General features: G+C 33.5%; 3 protein-coding genes across 3 annotated transcripts; 2 read left to right on the top strand and 1 right to left on the bottom strand.

Moving 5' to 3' along the window:
• Window positions 1–5,337: 5,337 nt before the first annotated feature.
• LOC119635764 (endocuticle structural glycoprotein ABD-4-like) lies at window positions 5,338–8,717 on the top strand. The gene is made up of 3 exons (XM_038030765.1): window positions 5,338–5,475; window positions 7,033–7,254; window positions 8,366–8,717. The coding sequence occupies exons 1-3, from the start codon at window positions 5,464–5,466 to the stop codon at window positions 8,573–8,575; spliced, it is 444 nt and encodes a 147-aa protein (XP_037886693.1). The 5' UTR covers window positions 5,338–5,463; the 3' UTR covers window positions 8,576–8,717.
• A 1,642-nt stretch (window positions 8,718–10,359) lies between these two features.
• LOC119635861 (targeting protein for Xklp2 homolog) lies at window positions 10,360–11,067 on the bottom strand. The gene has a single exon (XM_038030873.1). The coding sequence runs from the start codon at window positions 11,065–11,067 to the stop codon at window positions 10,360–10,362; it is 708 nt and encodes a 235-aa protein (XP_037886801.1).
• Window positions 11,068–21,719: 10,652 nt separating this feature from the next.
• LOC119635923 (larval cuticle protein LCP-30) lies at window positions 21,720–23,048 on the top strand. Its single transcript, XM_038030962.1, has 3 exons — window positions 21,720–21,872; window positions 21,936–22,498; window positions 22,766–23,048. The coding sequence occupies exons 1-3, from the start codon at window positions 21,846–21,848 to the stop codon at window positions 23,004–23,006; spliced, it is 831 nt and encodes a 276-aa protein (XP_037886890.1). The 5' UTR covers window positions 21,720–21,845; the 3' UTR covers window positions 23,007–23,048.
• The last annotated feature ends 1,072 nt before the right edge of the window (window positions 23,049–24,120 follow it).

The following is a 24,120-nucleotide window of genomic DNA, read 5'->3' on the forward strand; positions in this document are numbered from 1 at the left end:
GTCTATCTGTCTATCTGGTTGATTAACTTCATTTTCTTAAAAGCAACATATTTTGCTATCGCTTGTAATGAACTTTTGCATTTTCTGTAATTAAACTTCTTTTTCTCTTTGTGGCATCTGCATAAAAAATTGAAATTTTTCAATTCAACACCAACACCAACAGCAATGAAACGAAACTTTTAAACTTGCTTGGAATGTCAGCAAAAAGGCAAAACAAATTGATGTTGCGTTTCGTTTCGTTTCGTTTATATATCAAAATGATTTGCAAATTGCAAAAAAAGCAAAATTCTTGTTTTGAAAAACATTATATGATTACAAGTATTACACCTTAACCGAAATGACCAATCCCAGTTTTTTTTTTTTATTTTTTCTCTCGCTCTCTCTCTTATTTAAGGCGGTTTTTCTATTATTCTATTGCTTAGAAACTTGCATCGCTCGGTAAATTATTTTTATTTTTATTTTTAAAGATAATTTATGATTTATGATTAAAGCCGATAGTTTAAGTCATCATTTATTCAGAGTAAAATAAAAGGAAACATTATAAGACGGATCTTTAATAAAAATCAGTTTTATTAAGTTTCACAAATTACTTCTAATCGCTTAAGAAACGTTTCTTCTCTTCTTCACCCGATTATAATCCTAAAAACTTATTGTACAACGTTTTCGGATTGCAAGAACTTCTGGTTATAAACATTTTTAATTGCAATCATAACCAGTCTTCAGTTAATCAGTCATACGCTTACTTGTGTAAGCATGCATTCAAATAATCAGTAAAAAAAGTTTTTTAATAAACAAACTGTCAGCTAATGTGAAGTTACGCAAACCTCATAACTATCAATAATAAGCTCTTGAAATGTCATGCACCTAAATGTTAAAAAGCGTTAAAAACTATTTCAATTGAGTTTCAAACTAAAGACTTAAGCAACAAACTTCATCAACTGCATATACTACAAAACAAACTGACACTGATATCAAAGTCAAATATTAAGTAAATACTTTTAAGGATATTTGTTTGATAAAATTGTAGTTTGAAATTTTCGATTGTTTTTTTTTTTTTGTTTTTGTTAATCAAAAATATTTACATAAGTTAAAATACTAAAAGAGTAACAAGAAAAAATAAAATTATTGAATGAAATGAAAATTTGTAGAAAGAGGATCGGGAAAAATCGATTGACTGATTGATTGATTGGTAGTGGGTTGCCTTCATTTATTATTGCCGAAAAAGAAAAAAAATATATTCACTTTTTGCTACGTCGACGATTTACACTAATCCTCTAACTTTGCTGTAACTGCGTAGTGATTGAGACCCTTTTTCCAGTCAACCTTTGCTTGGCTTCAGCACAAAATTATCCGAAATTTTAAGCCGTTATCTGTTAAAAAGTGCAGCTTAGCAGCTTTTATGGGCGAACTATCTATATTTCTAAGACCTTGCACTAACTGCGTACTGGCTTCAAGGTAGCTTGGCATGGCTTCAGTAAGTACTTACACCAGGTTTTTAAATCATTTGCATTTTGCGAGCGGACCACGTTTATTTTTCAAACTGATATGTGGACGTAGTCCAAAAATGAAAGAGTTACGCTTACATTTTTTATCTGAAGCATTGCTAAGATCCAAAGGCTTAAGGGCGGCTATAGTCTACTAAACCAATTTCTAATTAAGGATCTAAGTGTATCTTAAAATAGATGAAAATGTACACAACGTTTCGGTTCTTCTGTTCGACTATTGCGATTTTGAAGAGTCTCATGTAATAGGTCTCATCACGGCCAGACGGACGGAGTGGCGGATATGATAACATTAAATCAATGGTTTGATGCGAAACGCGTTACGAAGACGTTCCTCGTTACTAGTGCTATGCAAAACCAACAGTACATTTTGGACTTATCAACTAATTGATGCTTGCTCTATCTTTCTGCTAATATTGTATTTAATGATCAAGGTTTGCCTATGGGATTAGTTCTCAAGCTCCCTCACGTTTGCGATGCACTTTTAGTTTGATGCATACCGCCTAGGCGTGCATCTCTAGTCTAAGCCAGTAATTCGGGCTTTGTCTTCTTTTTCTTTTTTAATAATAATACTTTTTTTTATTTACATAAAAAAAAGGTTACAATGTCATCATAGTTAAGTCTACGCATATAGGTACCTTAATTTAACTAAAATTTTTTATATATATATATATACATGAAATAAATAGAATAAATATAATTACGTTTACGAATTCAATTTTAGGTTGAAATATACGTTCCGTCACCGCCGGATGAGTTTCATAAACATTCATTTTCTTTTTTTTTAGCCGCCCCTCGACAATGGCCATAACTACATTCATACACATTAAATAGATTGCCAACTTTTTATATGAAATGATCAAGAGAATTACTTGAAAGCGTAAGCTTAAGGATAGTAAAATATCGTCTATATATTTTTCCCGAGAAATCTGATAAAAAAAATAATTCTTTCTTTTCCATCTCTAGTGCGAAAATGTGTTTTTTCAGAAAAAGTCGAGATTAAACCGAGATAGTTAGTTATTCTCCGAGTTTTTATTTTTAATTCGAAATAAGATTAAGTTGCTATACACAACATATTAATGCATGTTTACACCAGTGATGGATTAGCTGCTTGTAATTGAAATGCATATTTTTACATACATAAGCTATTTACCCTATTTACTCTAGAACATAATTACAAGGTGAGTCTTTCTTGCTTTACCAGTTATTTCTTAGACCCAAACCCATACAAGATTTCTGGATTATTCCATATTGCATTTTCAAACAAAGTTGTTTTTACCTTACTTTTACTTACTATTAACAGTTAACACTAAAAAAGCATTTGTTCAATTAGTGATGCGATAAAAATTAATCTTCTTCACAAAATCGATATTATTATACAACGATGCTTGTGCAGAACTTGTGTAAACAAATAAATTTTTTTCCGAACTTCTAAAGGTTTTTTTCTTTATGTCAATCCCGAAATCAAACAAATAAGAAAATTGTATTCGTCTACGAACGAATCTTTTATACTCATCAACGTTATTCTGAAAAAGGGTCAAAATAAAGAGAAAACTAAATTTCCATTTGGCTCTAATCTCAATGACAATCTGCAAAATTTAAAATCGATCGCTGCATTTTTGCGACGATGACAATGTTTACTAAGGACATTACAGCAACAGACCAGCAGACAAACAGACATGCTTAAGTCAGTTTAGAATTTGACGCTGGTCAAGAATGTATGAGCCGCTTATTTTGAGAGCGGCCTAAGTCCGTTTTCCAAAAAAATCACGATTGCTACTGCAATGTTCACATTTCCAAGTTATCTTCTCCTTGTAAAGCGAATTGCAGCTAAAGTATTTAAAATTACTAAGATTTCATATGACGAAAATTTTCTAGTTCATGAAATGATAAAATATTTATTTTGGAAGCGACGTTTTACGTTTTTTTGCCACTACGTCGTGTTGACGCTTATACACCTGGCAACACTCATCGGATTGTCTCAAATAGACATGTGATGAAAAGGTAGCATTATAGCTTACATTTTTTGGTGCAGATAGTTTTCTAATTCATCGCTTGTATAAAAGGTTATGTCGGTTTGAAAATGAGTAGTGATATATCTGACGAAAAAAAAAAATTGCTGAAGTGTACGGTGAGAATGCGATGACTGAACGAAGGACCCAAAAATTGTTTGCTCGACGCCCTTCCGCAAATTTCCATGTCAAAGATGCAGCTCGCTCTGGTCGGCCAGTCATTGGAAAAGTCGATGAAATTTCGCAACTGGGGTAGCAAGACCGGCACCCAAGCTGTTAAGAAATAGCAAAGGCACTAAACATCAACCATATGACATTTTGGAATCATTTGAAAAGAGGAAGAAACTCAAAAATGTAACAGAAGTCTTTCTTTATGACCCGATATTTAATATATATTTGTGGAGCACAAATTCAAGTTTCTTACCAAAAATGAATTGCGATCGCTTACGTCTTTGCTACGGAATAGTTTTATTATTTTCAGTATTTTGACAAGCAAGGATTTAAGAACATCGCAATAATATTAATTTTTTTAAATGATGTTAAATAAGGTAAGTGGATTGATGGTTTATATACCGCTAGCAGCTCAGAAACATTATATTACTAGGTTATCAGTTACCAATATTTTTAAATTTATTAATTTAAATGTCCTGATGAATGGACTTAAACCACTTTCAAAATAAACAGCTCGCAGATGCTTTATGAAATGCGTGAAGCTACCTTTTGGTAGCCTACTGCAAGCATTTCTTCGGTGATGAGTGTAAATATAAATGGCTTGTGTATGATACGTTATGTTTTCATGTTGTTTAGCTGGTTTGGATGTTATTGGGCCTGTTAAAGATAAAAAAAATACATTTGAACTGCGTGTAAAAACAAGCGATGACTCCCATGATTGTCATGGAAGACTGAGAGGTACGTCGCGGTATGATTCCTTACAAAAGCAAGTATCAAGATTAATATTAATTGCTATATTATGTTTGCACTGCAAGCATTTCTTTCTAATGCATTTCTATATATAATAAATAAATAATTTATAATATTCTTTATTTATTTACGAATAATTGCAATTAATAATTATTTCTATTGTATTTCACAATTCTAAATAATCATTAACCAAATGCATTGAGTCTCATAAATTTTATATTAACATTTTGCGGTTCTTTTATTGATTTCGCAAGCACATAAATATACGTAAGAGTATAGGTGAGCAGATGACCCTCCTACGCTAAGCAGAAGAGTCTAAAAAACAAAAAAGAAGAAAAACAAAAAAAAAAAAAATAATAATTGATAAAATATTAATAAAAACAAGTGTTATTTTCCAATGTAATCATAGTGCACAGAGCGTTTAAAAAATTTAATACAAAATTTTAATGAACATTAATAGCATGTGAATAAAACAACAGGTAACGATGGAATGTTTAAGTGATACAATTAAATTTTGTTAAAGTTGAGGATAATAATAAATATATATGTGTACATATATTAATAATAAAGTTCAAGTGAATATTAAAACGAAAATCATTTTTTTTTCTTTTAATATAATTTTTAAATAATTCTTTTCTATTGCTGGCGAGGGCTGTGGCTGTTGCCTTTGCCGCAGTTAATGCTTCAGCTGTTGCTGCTGCTGCTGCTGCTGCTGCTGCAACTTTTATCTTTACATATACATATATAATAGTATTGGGTGATGTCAGTGTTGGTAAATTATTGGATTGACTATGCTTTGATGTGTACAAGTGTTTGTCTGTACACAAAGTAATAATTTATACAAATATTATGTGTGTCTTCATCGCAATTTGCTGGTTTTTCTTCTTACAAGCGTTCAGTATAAATATCCCTGCTGATAGGCTATAACATCACAGTTTTCTAAATTACTTTATACGACCGTGTCGCAGTAATTGTCCAAGTAAACGACCTAAGGATATTCTAAAGAATTGTTTACTATATTGCTAAACATGGAAAACTTTGTAAGTGTTGTGTTGTAATAAAGATATTCAATGAACAATAAATGTATCGATTGGAAAAAAAAAAAATAATAATAAATAAATAAAAGGATTGATTCAGTGCTGAAACATAAATTACTAATGTCTTGTTATGTGATTTCGATCTACAAATTGTTACAATATCTCAATAATAGAATAAAAGACATTTCAGTGGGGAAATGTGACTTAAACGAATATAGATGAGAAGCCTAGGATCTGACGATTATTTACTATTTTTTGAAGGTTAACCAATACCGTTTACCCCGGGACAGAATAGCAAAGATGCGGATATATGCTATGTTACATAAAGGAAATAATTTGGCATTTTTCCGTTCTGAGTGACAGCATCATTGATCGTTTAAAAAGTATTTATTCCGCTCGTAAATACATTTGCGTTTTCCTTTCTTCCTGTCCGAATGTATGACTTACATTCCCAATTTTAATTGCTTTTATAGTAATTAATAAAAAAAAGGACTATGAAAAATATGCGCTGCTTCCTGACATAAGTCGCTTTCCTTGTTCGAATAAATGATTTACAGCTATAATACTACTCAATAACAATGATTTTTTTTTAGGAAATTGGAAAAGAATTGTGATTATTTTATGAAAAAATGCAAACAGATTGGCTAGTAGTATTACTTATGTCCATGAATATAGTCTACATTAAATTTATGCACTCTATTAGTCACTCTCTCCCAAAAAAGAAAAAGAACTGTATCACACGTTTCCTTCGTTTGCAAATACGTTCTATGGTTTAGTTTTTTCCTGTCCGGATATATGATTTGCATTTAAACTTTTAAACTTTGTTGCAAAAAAGATGAGATTCCAGGAAATATTCGCACCTTTCGTTGATAAAGGAATGTCTGTGTTCATCGGTCCCTCATAAATCTGAAAAACTATTGAACAGATTGAACAATCGTTACTAAAGGGGGAATTGAAATCAAACGCTAAAGTACATCATCCTAGCTTAGCAGTGACTTTTGCTGCCCTCATTCATTTCAAAAATTATTTATGCCATTAAAGTCAGTGAGGCCAATTTGGGATAATAGTCCAACTACAACCAGCCAATACTACTTGTAACAACTTCCACTGATGTCAAATGCCCGCAAAACTATCTAAATCTTTTTAACTATGAATTCTTTCTCTTTTCAACTATGAATCGCTCACGGCCTTTACTTTGAGCCAAAGGGGAGAAGAGAATCAATTTTTCACAAATATTTCCTTAGCCTTTCTAATCTTTTCCTAAGCATAAAGAGTACGTTAACAGAAAGAGGTTTGCCGAAAAGAACAAGTTACATCGTATTCTTCTTTAAAGTCTCGGTTGTAATTGTTACTTTCTAGCGCATTCTTACGATTAAGCATTTATTTGATTTCGCCTTAAAATTTTATGTAAAAGCTTAGAAAGTTTGTCATTAATTCCAAAGAATAACTTACACGTGTCATTAAAATGTATAGAGAAAGTCACTTATGGAGAAAAGCTTTATATTAACTTACCCTCCAATTGATCAATTCACATATTGATTCGGTTAAAATGTATTACAGGTGTGTATTGCTTTAATTGCAATGCTTTCACTGGCGGCCGCAGTACCACAACGACTCCAACGGCCTGTTGTTGTTAGTCCAGGCGATCAAATACCAATACTCAGACAAGAGCAAGAAGTTAATTTTGATGGCTCTTACAAGTATTCTTATGAAACTGGAAATGGCATAACGGCGGAAGAGCAAGGTTATCTGAAAAATCCAGGCTCGCAAGCAGAAGCTCAGGTATATAAATGAAAACGCACATAGCGAGATGAGGAAAACAGATTCAACTTAAGAAGTGTCCGGGAGAGGAAATTAAAACTCTCTTACAAATCGTTTACTTGATCAATTTCTAAAATTATGGTGGATTTGTTTAAAGAAGAATTACAACAATTTTTAAACTTGATCGGTATCGGTATGCAACTAAAATTGTAGCCTTAGTTTACCATTGCGATGGTTTCACTTTTTGCTTGAAAGCAAGCAAATACATTTCGTTTTTCATCTAAGAAATATTAAGAAGATTTAACCTCGTAAACAAGCAAATGCTCTACCATTGCTACAAAACTAAATGAAGGGTAAATAAGAAGTCTTTGCTAAATCTTCTATATATATATCTAGATAAAACTTTTTTCTCAACTGCTATAATGAACTTTATGTTCTCTTCCATATAAAATGATGATGAAGTCATCTAAATATCATTAGGAAATACCGAAAAATTTCCAGAAGTGTTTTATGCTTAGCCACTTGTAGTTGTTTGCATATATAACAAAATGAAAAAACAAAATGCCGTTAACACCCATAATTGTTGTTAAATGGCAACCGTTAGCTGAACCGTATCAGGAGAGTTCGCGGTTAAGAAGCTTAGGGCAAAATGCAAACAACTACAAATTGATTACAATAAATTTTAATTCAACTGACATTTTGTTATAATTGTAAATAGATTTTACAAAAATAATTCGAAACCAAGTAAGCTAAAAAGTATTAAGCCTCATAATAGAAATAATTTCAAATAGTCCTATCACGAATAATAAATAAAATAAATGAACTAAATATAAGGAAATTTTAAACTATCAAAAGGGCTCAATATATTTTAGACTTCGGAATACCTTTAAATTAAGTTGTAACAAGAAATACCGAAAATTGAAATCAAAGGAAAGCTTTGCAAATGCAATGAAGATATAAATAATAAGAGTGTGGATGATGCATTTAACAGATAAAAAATACTTAAAAAGTCTTGACATTTCATTTCTTTTCAATTCGTGGACGATGACTGTAAGATTGTAAAACTTAAAGAAAAGTTCAATTATGTGGATCTCGTGTATTTTATAATATGTTTTCTTTTTTAACTGTTTAGGTGGCTGCTGGCTTCTTTGCCTACACTTCACCAGAAGGTATACCCATACGTCTTTCTTATAATGCCGATGAAGAAGGCTTCGTACCGCAAGGCGATCATTTGCCAACGCCGCCACCTATACCACCAGCCATACAAAAAGCTTTAGCTTATTTGGCAACTGCACCACCACAAGTAGATCAACCACGGCCTCAACCTTTCGGAAGAGGATAAATTTTGAAAAATTTCCAATTCAAAATAAGCAACAAAAGTTTTTATGTGATCTGAGATCTAATAACAATTACTGGGTCGTTTGCTGCCACTCTATGTCATGTTACACAATTATTGTATTTTGCTCGTATAACATTTTAAAATAAAATTAAAAAGTTTTACCAAAAATATTTCCATCATTCAATACAAATATCGGGAGCTTACAAAAAGACTTCCCTTTTCTTTTGTATTCATTCATTTACACAAGGCGCTTCAGTTACAATAATCCGTTAACAATAATGAAGAAAATATATAAGACAAACAATGTAATAATAATTAAATTAAAGCAAATAGAAACACAATAAACCAGGCACCACTTCCCATTAAGGAAGTGGTCGAAAAGGTCGTCCGATCCGAGCCATTTTCAAACGTAATCGTCCCTTGAACACGTTGGAGTACTTGATAATTGTGTGCTCAAGTTTGAGTATAAGAAAACAAACAGGACTGACGGACGTACATTAAGACAGACAGGCTTTGATCGATAAAGCTCGGTCCCATCGCAATTCCTTCTCGGTATTGCATAAATGCGCACAATATTAATATATCCTTGTAACATAATTAGCGTAGGATATAACGAAATCAAACCGAACAGATATTAAGAACCAGAAACTATCTGTATTATAAAACATATTCGTCCGTTCTTTCTTCCATTTTCAGTTTGCTTTCTAAGCGAAGTGTTTGTACAGTTGCAAAAGTTGATCAGTAATCTTAATATAATATATCGAAACGGAAGTCAATGGTGTAACATGTGGTTGTATATTGTATCAACGGTTACAAATACAATGTTGTTTGAGAAAAATTTGCTAATCTCACTGGTTAAAAAAAAAAAAAACCACTGAGATTGAAAAGATTTTAGAGGGAAGAAACTGCAAACAACTTCGGGGTCTCCCATTGCAAATCATAGGCCGAAGGAGACTAAAGTTAAGATAGCCTAAAGAATTGGCCCAGAGTTTATGATCTGCCCGTTCAGTAAGTAGGTTTCATCCGTACGGCTATTCAGCTATATAAGGGTAAAGACCGTGCATTTCGTTTAAGTGTAATCGTCTGTGGAAGGTCCGTGAGACACAATATTTAAACTCCCCCATATCTGCCGAACTAGCTAGTTCAGCAATGTCACGTACAGCCTAGGACTCTCTTTCAGTAGCACTTTAAAGAAGTCCTAAAAATACTCAAGTTCGCAGTTCCATAGTTAGACAGACTGTGAGGGTTTGCAAATAAGATGTTACCGTGGGTTTATGAGAAGACTTCGAGTAAGGGAAGAGAGAGGACGGTAAGAAATTCATTCCAAACTAAGATCCAGAAAGATTGATTGACAAAGTCATATTTACCGCACGTGAATGGGATTTCAGCAAACAGCAACTAGTAAAAACGCGGCAAAGGCGATGTTTTGCAGAAAACGGATTAAACGAAAACGCAATACTTCCAAGCAGCAAATGGCAACCAAACATTCATCGAATCGAGATTTTCGGATAAAATTTTCGGGTCTAATATTCTTTCCTCGGAAACATTTCCTTTTGTTCAATGTGGTTAATGCCTCACAATGTTGCTCCTGAGTTCTTCACTCTCGCCACTTACTCAAAGCCAAACCAAGGGAAAAATAAGAACTACAACCATCCCCAGTTATTTTTGAACAAAATAGTCGTTTTAAGAAGAGTCGAGACAAAACAAAAACATAAATAAAATGCAAATATAAACAATGAAAGCATAAACAGAATTGCTTTTGTTGTCTTTTTCTTTTTGCTTCAAATTTAAGTGGTTTCGTCCATGTCCCTGTCACGTGAATATGGTTGAGCTTTAAATAGAGTTGCCTTTCGAAATTCTTCGACAAATTCTTCTTCCAATCTCTTTCGATCGTCTTCTTCTTGTTTTTGTCTCTCTTCTTGTCTTCGGCGTAAGGCTTCATCATATTGTTTACGCTCTTGCAGACGTCTTTCCATACTCAAGTTGAACGGACACTGCTCTACCGCGACATCACTCTTCTCGGGGATAAATGGTTTGGTTTTTAATACTGTCGCTGGTCGCGATTGAAATTTTCGCAATTCGTCTTCTTCTCGCTTCAAGTTTTCCAATTTCTTTTTAAATTTCTCCTGCGCTTCTTGCGAATGTTTAAGCACTTTCGGTGTTAATGGTACGGTCACATAATGAATAACTACTTGCTCGTCCAATTTCTGATGACAAGTTTTGAAATTTGGCATAGGTTTTGCATGAAATTCCCGTTTTTTTTGCTCCTCTTCAGCTAGCCTGCTTTCTGCTTCTTCTCGCTTCTTTTTGTATTTTGCTAAGGCCTTATACGCTTGCGGTGTAGGAGGATTATTTTTCGGAATCGCACCCTTTGCAGATGTTATTACATCTTTTGCTGGCGTCCACTCTTGAACTAATCCTGACGAAGGTAATTTTATTAAAGTTTCATCAGTTGTTCCTTCAACATGATTTTCCTTATTTTCGTTCGCGAACATTGTAAATATTTTCGCTGCTAAAAGTAATTTGTTCTATTTATTTTATAAAATTTCTCATAAAACACAAAATGATAAGTTTTCAATTTGATTTGAAAATTGATTTTTCCTTTCACACTCTCTTATATTCGTCGTCGTGTTACTTCTCCTTTCTGTTACGTCACTTCTTTGATGTCTATACAGTTTTCTGACAAATCATTAATGTTTTGTCTAGAATAAAAAAACTTGAACTCGGCTCTCTTCCTCGGCGTTAACTGATGAATGCCAATTCTTTATTTTCGATAGTTTGTTCGCTTCGTCGGCGAATCATCTTAGATGAAGGGATTTCGCTGTCTAAGAGTAGAGTCGAAATGAAACGAGCAAGAAAATTATATTCGGTTGTGATCGAATCTTTTGCATGAGCCTAAAAAAAAAGAAAAAAAGAAAAGAATTACATTTTTATACTCTGCAACGTTGGATGGGCGCGGGGAATAAAAGTGGAAGTTGATATGATGCATGCATTGCGTATTATGAGTAACAAGCTAAAAATGCGGGAATTGGTCACAGTGTGGGCATGTTGTAGGAGTATTCTTTGAAAAGTTTGAGTCCTTTTCAAACTCTTTTGCCAATTGATAGGCGATATCCATATTTTTGCGAACGGGAGAATAGTTATCACAGATTCTACATAATTGACCAAGCGAACAAACGGCCAGACGACCCAACAGACGTACTTGGGTGCATTCGAAATTTGAAACTGACCAAAAATTCATACAGTTTATGGGGTTTTTGACGTTTGTTTCTGTGCCTAAAAAATGCACGTAAAAAGGAAATGAAATTTTGATACACTACAACATTGGATAGGCGTGGTCATTTCAATTTTTTGTATAGGTACTATAGCGTCGTCCATAAGATATGCGTTCAAATTTTTGTACACTTATCTGCTATCGTTCATAAATAATGAGTAAAAAATCAATTTTTCGTTCCTTCTGAAAAACATATGTAATCTCAATTTACGTGATTCTGTAGGCGTGGCCTTCGACCGACTTGGCCCATTTCAAATACCAATCTGCTCGCAAACACTCCCAAAGCTTTCGCTAAATTTCAGGATAGAAGTTTACAACAGATAAGGCAAATTACATTCAGAATTAGATGTTGATCAAGGTTATATACAAACTTCGTGGGGTTTTGCAAAAATTCTTCCTTCGGCGATGGGCAATAAAAAGTTGAAGGTATTATCTTTAGAAAGTGGGGATCTAGAAGGTGTGCGCATATGAAATCGGAATGTTCGCTTCGATGACCCTATCTGTCTATACAGTTTCTGCCGAACGGCGTTATTGGCGTCGTTTTCTTGCTGACATTTATCGAACATTTTCAACTAACAACGATACAAGTTTCATGCAAAATTTTCGTAACGCTTTGCACAATTGGTTATCACAACTGGCGATTATTAATTCCGTGATCCCCTTTAGAAACATCCATTTGATCCGTGACATTTTCGGGAAGGTGATGTTACAAAGCAAGTGTGCGCGTGTAGTGTAATAATCAAAAAAGTCCTTCCAAACCAGTAATGCTAATGTAGGAAAAGATCGAAACATCGCTTAAACATCCATCTCAACACCTCCGTAGAGCATTTGAGAGTCAATTTAATCAATGATAAAGTTCATAATAAAATTCCGCATGTCGAACATTTATGACGTCAGTTATGTGTAAATATTATAATATCAATTTTTCGAAAACGTGCTTTGATTTTATGAAAACAATAAAATTTCCCGCTCTTTTGGTGTTAAACCTCCCGGGATTTTGAAAGACTGCTCTTTTGACATCTCACTGTCTATGCACAAGAAAGAAGATACTCCAAATTACGTCTTCAGGAATCTAATAGCTGAGAAAACCCAAGTATTGGACAATACTGGTTGGAATATTTTGTACACAGACGGCTCAAAATCACCTGGTCTGCCTCCTGCTTGTGCGGTGGTAGATGCTACAGGACGGGTTCTTCTCAACCACATATTTCACGAAAGCACTTCAACTTTCATAACCGAAGCCAGAGCTATCCTTCACGCTGCCAACCTTGCCCATAAAAACAAACTCAAAAACGTCATTGTTACTGACAGTTTGTCTGTATTACAAGCTACCCGGAACTCTTCGACTTCGAGATGGAGCACCATCAACAAATTAAGGAATATAATTACTACACCCGACGGAAAAATTAAAATCTTATGGATACCAAGTCACATCGGTTTACTGGGAAATGAGCAGGCTGATCGAGCGGCAAAGTATGCTGCTTCTGCTCCTCTAATTATGGATAATGTCATGGAAAAGTTGGATCTTCAAAGATACATTGGAAGAAAAGTTAAAGAGAAAATTGCAGAGGGAAATTTACAATACCATCATCAACACTACTCTTGCATTAACCCTCAATTAACTCCACCTCTATATCCAACAAATGTTGAGAAAACCAAGATCCAAACATTTTCGAGAATTCGCCTTGGTCATACAATTGCAACTCACCAATGGATCCTGAAGAAGTCTTCTCCCCCAATCTGCTGTTGTGGACAAACTCTTACTATAAAGCACATTCTCTGCGACTGCCTCAACTTTTCCTTGGCTAGAAGTATTGCATTTGGAACGATTAACCCTTTGAACATTCTACAATCAGCTTCAGAACAGAATATCAATTCAATATTTTACTTTATTAATACTACTAAGCTTATTATCTAATATCCATTTATTTAAATTAGAGCCGATAGCCTGTGTTGCTAGTGCTCAATGTCATTTTTTTAGTCTAAGAATTCAATTCATTAGTCTAAAATTAAAATAATAATAATAATAGATTTATATTAACGATTAAATGTGTTAAACATTTACGGTTAATTTGTAATAGATACGTTTTTCTGATAAAAAATTCACTCATGCGTTGTAACACAAGGACTTTGTCTAATTTATTATTCAAAGACAACTTTGTTTCAAAATTATGCGATTTATTAATAAAAAAAAAAAAAAAACCATGAAAAATTAAGATTTTTTTCTTTTTCTTTTCTCCCTATTTCTTTACGCTTTTTTCTCTCTCTTACGCTTGCACTCGATAGTTTAATTCGTTAAAGAGAAAATTTACGCAAGCGTGTGAAGACAATTTCGAATTTAAATAGCAACAAAGACACCTACCATATCTGTTAACAAAACTCGTAAACGCTTTAACATAGTTTTGTTAAATATTTAAAATTAAGATATAGTTTGATTTGGAAGCGTACTCCGTCCATATTAAACAACGTAAAATATTTTTGTGAACATCTTATGAATCTACATGAAAATGCCTTTCAAGCAAACTAAACAAATTCAAATTCTGCCTATGGGAGCTATTTTCAGCAATTTTTTGAAAATTTCGTATATTAGCGAAAACTGCGTATGGAAGTACACCCGAATTTGAGACTTTCATCAGCCAAACTAGAAAATGTCACCTATATTCACCTATATCACGTAAATCTACATGAAAGTACTTGTCAAATGAGCAAAAAAAAATCGAACTTTTCTTTCGGGAACTATTTTTAACGATCTTTGAATTTTTAACGATGTTTGATGTTAACGAAAAATTGCATATGGGAGAACTAGCGTACTACAGTACAGTGCATTTTGTACTAAAATATACTACACTACAGTATTGTGTATACTATAAATAAAAAATATACTATACTACAAATATACTGTAAGTATACTATATACAGTATAGTGCATTTTGTACTAGAATATACTCTACTACAGTACAGTGTATTTTGTACTAAAATATATTGTACTACAGTATAGTGCATTTTGTACTAGAATATACTCTACTACGGTACGGTGTGCTTTGTACTAAAATATGTTGTACTACAGTACACCGTATTTTGTACTAAAATATATTGTACTACTGTACATTGCATTTTGTACTAAAATATATTGTACTACAGTATAGTGCATTTTGTACTAAAATATATTGTACTACAGTATGGTGCATATTGTACTAGAATATATTATACTGAAGTACAGTGTATTTTGTACTAAAATATATTGTACCACAGTACAGTGTATTTTGTACTAGAATATGTCGTACTACGGTATGGCGCATTTTGTACTAGAATATACTATACCACAGTACTGCGTATTTTGTACTAAAATATATTGTACTACAGTATAGTGCATTCTGTACTGGAATATACTCTACTACAGTACAGTGTATTTTGTACTAAAATATATTGTACTACAGTACAGTCTATTTTGTACTCGAATATGTTGTACAACAGTATAGTGCATTTTGTAATAGGATATACTCTACTACGGTACGGTGTACTTTGTACTAAAATATATTGTACTACAGTACATTGTATTTTGTACTAAAGTGTATAGTACTACGGCGTAGTTCATTTTGTACTGGAATATACTCTACTACAGTACAGTGCATTTCGTACTAAAATATATTGTACTACAGTATGGTGCATTTTGTACTAGAATATACTATACTGAAGTACAGTGTATTTTGTACTAAAATATATTGTACTACAGTATAGTGCATTCTGTACTGGAATATACTCTACTACAGTACAGTGTATTTTGTACTAAAATATATCGTACTACAGTACAGTGTATTTTGTACTAGAATATGTCGTACTACGGTATGGTGCATTTTGTACTAGAATACACTATATTACAGTACTGTGTATTTTGTACTAAAATATATTGTACTACAGTACAGTGTATTTTGTACTAGAATATGTTGTACTACAGTATAGTGTATTTTGTAATAGGATATATTGTAATACAGTGTAGTGTATTTTGCACCAAAATATATTGTAATATTGTACTAATATACCAAATTTCAGAAGATCGTTAAAAATAGTTCCCATAAGCAGAATTTGTTGAGTTTGTTTGAAAGATGTTTTCATATAGATATCCAGAAAAATATTTTTGGTTGTTTAATATGGACGGAGGAGGCTTTCAAATCAAACTATATCTTAATTTTAATTATCTAACAGAGATCTGTTAAGGCGTTACCAAAGTTTTGTTAACAGACATAGTAGGTGGCTTTGCTAGTTAAATTCGAATTTATCTTTACGCCTTTAATTTACGCATTGGATGAGTTGCAAGCACAGTTGACGAAATACATTTACAGATAAACAAATGAAGAATGGCGTTAATATATAATAGATTTTTGTTAGTATATTATATGCATCCATCCGTCTTGTTTTCTTGTCTACAGTCAATTATCGAGATATTTCGATTGAATTTGGTACACGCAAGGAGCAATTCTATTGAAAATACTTCGGAGCTTCTCATATTGAAGAGTCGTTACATGAATACCTGTGGGGTGATATAGGGAATGTAACAGTGACACCTAGTCCACTATAGTGTTTTTACTAAGAAAAAATTTTGCAGTTTAGGCATGTACAACAAGTCTCATAATGCCGTCATATAAGACAACAATATGCGATATGTTTTTGTTTTGCTATGATCAGCCAATCAGAGGATTTCCCCTATACGTGCAGGCACGGTGGTGATCAGGAAGAGTTATAGAAACAGAGAGGTGGAGAGGGGGAGCTTTGTGTATGGGCGTTCGATTTGAAAATGTGGGCATCGGATGGCATGGGAGGTTTCAGAGCAAGAAATGCAATTAAAAACGACGAGTCGCAGTAGTGTGTTGTGCGGCATGCGGGTAACTTCAGGATGAGCGGCTAGGAACGCTGAGAAAGCCGTGTAGTAGTTAATTGCTGGATAAATCTCTTTGATCTGTATAGAGAACTTGCTTTGGGTGTATCTGTTCACGATCTACATTGCGGCAACGTTCAAGAGTATCGAGAGTTCTGCACACACTCTCGTCACCCTTGGCTATTTTTGCTATATACGGTTGAAGATCTCTAAGCAAAATTGGATGCTTCCGCCCATACGTACAGTGGAGTATTTTTTGCACGGCTTTTAAAAACCTAGGCTCTTGGCTGCGTCTTTCGATACTTCGAACATATATTCTGCCCAACGAACATCGTTCTCTGTTCTCATGCCCAAGAGTTGCAGATTCCTCTACATTGACACCATCAAAAGATAGGAGCTGTTCATCACTTTTCCTCTGTGTTAGCAGAAAGCTTTGAGTCTTGTCGTCGTTAAAACTCATCCGGACTCCATTCAGATATTTTCACGAGGTCGCGTAGGATAACACCTGCCGTATACGCAGCAATTATTTATTAATAATAATATACACACTTATAACTCACTTTCCTTTCGTAATTTATCCGCAAGGATATCTTTACAATACTCACCACCGAATGCCGAAGGTATATTCGTTTTGATAAAATACTTGCTGCTTGCAAAAAAAGACTCTTCGGAAATTCTACAAAGAGTATCTCTAATTGAGTAGAAGAAAATTCTGAACCGATGCAAAAACATCTGTCCGTTCGTCTATATTTCTATGTCACGGTGTGCGGTAAGCAATCCCACGATTGCGAAATTAAGAGATTTCCATTTCAATCACTTTGTCGGAAGGTGATATTGAAAAAACAGTTCAAAGAGGGCAAAGAAAATGCTTACGGGAAGAAACCGAGTACTACAGAGAATGCAATTTATTTTATTTGGTTCTTTTGTATAAAAGTGGTGGCCGTAAGAGATTCGATCATAAAGTGGAACCAAATTTCTTGTTTGTTCTTTTATTTTCAAATTCCACGCTCTTCTTCTTAGCGAATTTTTAAATGACTTTCTTTAATGTTATTAGGCTACGTTAAACGGCACTGCACGATATTATTATTATTATTCCACCGATTATAATTAAATTTACATATGATATTATTTAATTTGGCTCAATAAATAATTTTATGACATTAAAATGTAATAATCTTCATTTTTATTCGTTAGCTGACTCGCTGAACCTTGTTTCAGACAGATGGAAAAAAGATAAATAAATAAATAAATAAATTTTTAATGTGTGTTTTGAATGTTAATTTTGAAAATCAACATTTTACGTTGTTATCGAAAAATTGAAAATTATTGTAATAGACAGCTGTTGCTAAAAGAAGGACGAACCCTTAATACGCGAAGTCGAAATACTCGACATATATGGAACATATGTCTGAAAAACTCTCCCCATTGTTACGATGTTTAATAAATTTCGAGTCACATTTTCTAAAAAAAAGTGTTAATCTCTCTAAGTCCAAGATTGTATTTCGTGGAGGACGATAGGCAATGTTAACAAAAACAAAATAAAAATTGCGAAAGCCGACACGCCTCCATTTTGTTCTTTAAAAATCAAAAACAAAAAATTTCTCTTATAAGAATTTTCATATTCTATACCACTTGCGATGCAAGGGTATGTTAAGTTTGTGAGGATGTATGCAACACCCAAAGGAAGAGAACGACTTTCTGATTTGATTTAAGTGTGTTTATCCGTCTTGCTTTCTTGTATTCTACTTACAAGCCACAATTTTTGAAATTTGATTTGATTAGAATTCGAACAATGACGTATTCCGGTCCATGGGCGAATGCTATCAAACCTCGGAGTACTTTTGCGCAAATCCTTTTGACCCCTTATTCTGTGTAGTCATTATATGAATTCCTTTAGGGTGGCATGGGATATTTAAAACAACTTTATGGGCCGTAAAAAAACAAGTTTTCATAATAAATCGATTAATTTAAAATTTATACTAAATAAATTTAGAAAGTTGACATTACTTTGAGAGAATGCATGATAGTATTAATTACCCTTTAATGAGCCTTTCAGCCTTTCGTCCAGTCATTCTTCTTATTATTTGTTTACACATGAAATTCAGCTAAAATAAACTCAACTAACTTTAAGTATTAAATCTTATATTAATAATTATTAATAATTATTACAAGATTTTTAAAGAACTAATTCTAATCCTTATATTACTAAAAGGCTTTACACGTGTTTGGTTAGACCTATTCTTGAGTATGCCTCTGTTGTGTGGTCTCCTTCATATAGATGCTACGTTGGTTCAATTGAATCTATACAAAAGCAATTCTTGCTGTTTGCACTTAGGAATTTGGGTTGGGACCCGATTTCCCCTCTTCCACCCTATGAAAATAGGTTGCTTCTGTTATCCTTACCGTCACTCGAGAAACGTAGATTTGTTCTTGGGGTTTCCTTCCTAATCAAATTAATAAATGGTGCAATTGATTCGCCCGCATTACTTCGTGAGATTTGCTTTAATGTCCCTAACCGCTTCTCTAGGTACTTTATGTTGATAAAGCTTAGTCAATGCAAATATAACTTTGAACTGTTTAACCCGCTCAGAGTTGTTTGCAAGAACCTAAATGATGTCTATCATCTATTCTCATTAACGGACTCTTTAAAGTCTATTAAAGCAATATTGCTCAACAAGCGCGATTTACTTATGTCGTACTTAAACTGATTTAACCTTAGATTTTGTCATTATGAGTCGAAAATTAATTTGTTGTTAACAATTATCGGTTGCCGAGCTTATGCATGTTTGCGATGGCTTAGGGGTTCACTTGCAATTTGGTCCTGTATGGTTGTGGGCGTGGCTCTATGCTAATTGTGTACATGCTTTTTTTTTTTTTTCCTCCTTATTTGTTTTATTGTACTTATACTAAGTTTTATTATTAAATAATTTTAAGATTTACTTAAGAGTCAATTGAACTCGACTGCCATTTTGTTTTAGTTGAGTTTCTTGTATAAGTGGAATAAATAAATAAATAAATAAATAAATAAATGAAGAAAAAGCGAAATAACAAAAGGAACAAATTTCATGTATAAATAAAACGAAGAAAAACAAGCATGTACCCATCTACCACAGAATAACTCTCTTAGGCGTTTAGGAGTGTACCCCTAAGCCGTTGCAAACATGCATAACCTCGGCAATTAACAATAGTGAACAAGTTTCGAATCATATGAAGATATCAGGATTAGAAGTTAATTTAGTTACAACATAGGTAAAAAGCATATTTTTAAGAGAGCGGATTTGATAGCATTTAAAGAACCCGATAATCAACTTAAAGTCGTAATTATATTTACACTGCCTAAATTGTATATAAATAAAATTCTGAAAGAGATAGTTCGGGATATTGAAGATTATCTCAACAAGTAATGTCGGCGAATACATATATCATACTGCGCAGTTAAATCCACGATCCACTTCTTTATTCGTCGAAAAGTATAAGAAATATTACGAAATCTCAAATTCTAAAATTTTGCTAGTTTTCGAGGCTGTCCATAAGACCATTGTTGTCTTTTACGAGAATCGAAGAAACTCGTAGAAGGATATGCAAGATGGGTAAAAACGGACAAAGACGCATGAAATTTTCAAACTTTTGTTTCTATGAAAAATAGAAAGCATGTACAGACTATTGTGATAGTCAAATTCGGAATGACGCCTAACACACTAACGTTGTGCTATCATAATCCAGTTCATTATAAGAAAAGCGGCAACTATTTTAAATTCAATATAGGGACAATGTTAAACTATTGAAAGAAGACAAAAATCATTCCGAAGAGAAAAATTAACTATTAGTACATTTTAAAAATAATTAAGTACCTGATTAATGTAATGAAATATTGACACCGCCATGAGTGTAAATTAGCAATGAAGTGTATCTCGTTTATAGCTATTTTACGACATCATATTTGATGAGTTTAATAGACATGTTTAACGCGCTAATTAAGTATATTCGTATAACTTAAAATTTACTTAATGAATGTCTCCACTTTTATAAGTATGCGCATCTGAGACCTCTCTAATCTCTCTAATCAGTGGTAAATGATTCCGAATTAATTTAGCCGTCAATTATATATGTATATATATATATGTACGTATTTATACATATATATGTACGTATGTAAATAGAGAGCTCAAACCTCCGTGAACATAAGTCCTAGACTCACACACACTCAAATCTAGAATAGATTACAGAGTGTAATTATTAAACGTATAGTCTAACTCTACCGCTCTCTCTCTCTCTCTCCCTCTCTCTTTAGTAAACACTCAATATTAATACAGTGACCAACATAATAACATTGTTCACACAATTCATGGAACTTTGCTTAAGATATTGAGTATCCAAAATGCGCCCTTTGGCGAATACAATTTTCTTAAATAATTTCTGTATTAAAACGTTAAACACTTTACGCGAAACCCTGTATAATTAATGTCAGCAAAACTCATATATAATCTTATTTAATGAATTTTTGTCTTTGTTACTTTGTTCAAAGCGGTTCGAAGGAGACTGCAGACGTTTCGGAGAAGTCGTGTGGGGGGTGGGATGTAATGTTTACACAGTATATAGATTGACATCCATCAATAAATTGCTATAGTTTATGCGAACAACTAAGTGCTATGTCAGATGCAAATGTTAAAGATATCGTCACAGATAATCGTATGCGTTAGTTAATGATGCGTTGACATCAATCTATAAAATCTTTAAAGAGAAGTTTTTTTTCGCATTATCTTAATAGTAAAAATAGAAGAAAAAAAAGGCCTACATGGTTGTTTCCATATTAGATATGACCATAAAAACAAATGCCTTATGGATTTTATATGCAAAGTAAACGTAACACGGAATACCCCATATTGTCGCATTTAGCAAAAGACAACTAATAATATTTATAAATATTCTAATGTGTTCGTTTATTTATAATTGGAATTTCGTATAGCAAAGTTTTTAATTACTGGTATAAATAGCAAACAAAATGTTGCAACATTTTCATTTTCTATCATACCGTTAAGTGGTTTATATATATATATACGCACATTGTATAATAAGATTCAATGAAATTGTGTGAGAAATAAAACGAAGAAAGAAATCAAAAAACCATGTTTTTCAAATTAATATGTTTAGCGGTGCGTATACTTAACATTTGAAATAATTCGGAAATTTACAAGAAAATGCTTCGCTTATTATAGCTTTTAGCACTAATGCTATTGGCGTTGACAACGATAACAGTAACGGAAGCTCAAGGCGATGGTCGTTATAGACCACCATCACCAAAGCCGGCGGCAAGACCTGGATCGGGCGATAATGGAGGAGGACGTTACCGTCCTGGTGGTGGCGCCGGTGACGGTAGATACAAAGGCGGTGGCGATGGCCGTTACAGAGGCGGTGGTGACGGTAAATATCGCGGCGGTAATGACGGGAGATATGTTCACAAAGATGTAAAATATGTGCACGATGATCGTCCGGGTGGCGCTTATTCCGGTGGAGTGGAACCTTATAAGCCAGATCGTAACATTCAAGTTACACCAGCTCCAGCTCCACCCCCACCACCGCCTCCACCACCACCTACTCGTCCTCCCATATCGGATGCCGAAGCTAAAGCCAGAGCAGAAGAAACACGAAGAGCATTAGATGCTTTAGTGGGCATCAGCAGCAAAACTCTGCCACAAGGCAAAGGCACTGGCGAAGGTCGCGGCGGCTGGACTATTATACGTTTAGAAGATCAAATGCAAAAAGATGGCTATCATTTTCTGTAAGTATCATCATATTTTCTCTTAATGTTATACTAAGCTTCTTTCTTATGTTAAATGAACTTTCGATAATATTTAGTTAACAGAAGCGTTTGAAATTAAAAAAAAAAAAGCTTTTTCTTAAATGAATTTTTCTATTATGTTACAGAGACAATTTTTCGTTAATCTCTTAAATATGCTTTAACTTAGTAATTTGTAGCATTTTTCCTAACATTTGTTTCTTTTTTTCTTTTTTTTTTTGTTTTTTATTTCTTTCACTAATAATAAAGTTACGAGACCGAAAATGGTATTTTAGCTGAAGAAAATGGTAAAATCGAACAATTGAGCTCAGATGAAGGTTTAAGATCGCAGGGCTTCTACGAATATACCGGTGACGATGGTTTACTATATCGTGTGGAGTATACAGCTGACGATAATGGTTTTGTTCCACGCGGCGATCACATTCCAGAAACCCCGCCATCAGTCATTAAGCTATTGGCTTATTTACGCGAAAAGGGTCAACTTCAGTAACAAATTTAATTTTTTCTCGGCTTAATTGCAATTTTAAATGAAACATTTGACATTAAATGAACATATTACACATATTAAACAATTGAATTAATTTATTTAATTGAAATTTATTAAAATATTCTAAAGTCTATTCGATTTTCTGAATGATTATGCTAACATTAACAAGTGCAATGATAGGGATAGGATAGTTAACTCATCCAAATTTATCTAAACGAAGCTATTATTATTAGTTGCGTTGGTATTGCAATTCATGGACTTTTTTGGTGCTATTTTCTTAAAAACTGTTGACCTAAACGCATTAAGTCCGTTCATCTCCATCAAACTAGTCGACTTTCTTCTCAATATTATCGGCACATAACATATGAGATACAAGAGATGAATGCTTTCCATAAACGACAATGTTTTTAAATGTTGAAGACGATTCTAAAATTCAAAGCTATGTTCGTCAACATGCAAAAGCAGTATACAGTATGTCAAAACCAGTTAGTCAACATGCAAAAGCAGTGTACTGTAAGTGAAAATAAAGTCCGTGAATTAGAAAAGGAAATGGACAATGTTAAGAGATATGCAGAAGCCCTACGAAGTAAGGCTTCGGAAGTAAGGAAGACAAAACGGAAGTAAGCAGACGGAGGATTATGGCACGTCTAATTCTTTATTATCGTTATGTGCGATAATTGCTTCAAAAGGGAACTGGCAGGAGTCCATGAGGAAGGAACTAAACGACGATTATTATACGATTATTATTTTTGGTACGACCCGTACCAAAAAAGCATCTTCTAAGGATAATCGTCATTTAGTCCCACATGGAGTCCTGCTTGTTCCCTTTCGAACCAATCATCGTCCATAACGTTCATATAAGAATTAGACGTGTCATAATCCTCCGTCTGCTTACATCCGTTTTGTCTTCGTAGAGCTTCGGCATATCTCTTAACATTGTCCATTTCCTTTTCTAATTCATGGACTTTATTTTCACTTACAGTACACTGCTTTTGCATGTTGACGAACTGCTTTTGACATACTGTAAACTGCTTTTGCATGTTGACGAACATAGCTTTGAAGTTTAGAATCGTCTTCAACATTTAAAAAGACCCTTTCCATAGAATTGAATGGACGT

This window comes from Glossina fuscipes, unplaced genomic scaffold (assembly GCF_014805625.2).
Source record: "Glossina fuscipes isolate IAEA_lab_2018 unplaced genomic scaffold, Yale_Gfus_2 27, whole genome shotgun sequence".
NCBI classification, from domain to species: domain Eukaryota; kingdom Metazoa; phylum Arthropoda; class Insecta; order Diptera; family Glossinidae; genus Glossina; species Glossina fuscipes.

Coding starts and splice junctions, on each gene's coding strand:
- LOC119635923 (XM_038030962.1), top strand. CDS start 21,846: ATGTTTTTCAAATTAATATGTTTAGCG. Junction 21,873..21,935: donor TCAAATTAATATGTTTAGCG/GTGCGTATACTT, acceptor CGCTTATTATAG/CTTTTAGCACTAATGCTATT. Junction 22,499..22,765: donor AAAGATGGCTATCATTTTCT/GTAAGTATCATC, acceptor CTAATAATAAAG/TTACGAGACCGAAAATGGTA.
- LOC119635861 (XM_038030873.1), bottom strand. CDS start 11,067: ATGTTCGCGAACGAAAATAAGGAAAATCATGTTGAAGGAACAACTGAT.
- LOC119635764 (XM_038030765.1), top strand. Junction 7,255..8,365: donor GCTCGCAAGCAGAAGCTCAG/GTATATAAATGA, acceptor TTAACTGTTTAG/GTGGCTGCTGGCTTCTTTGC.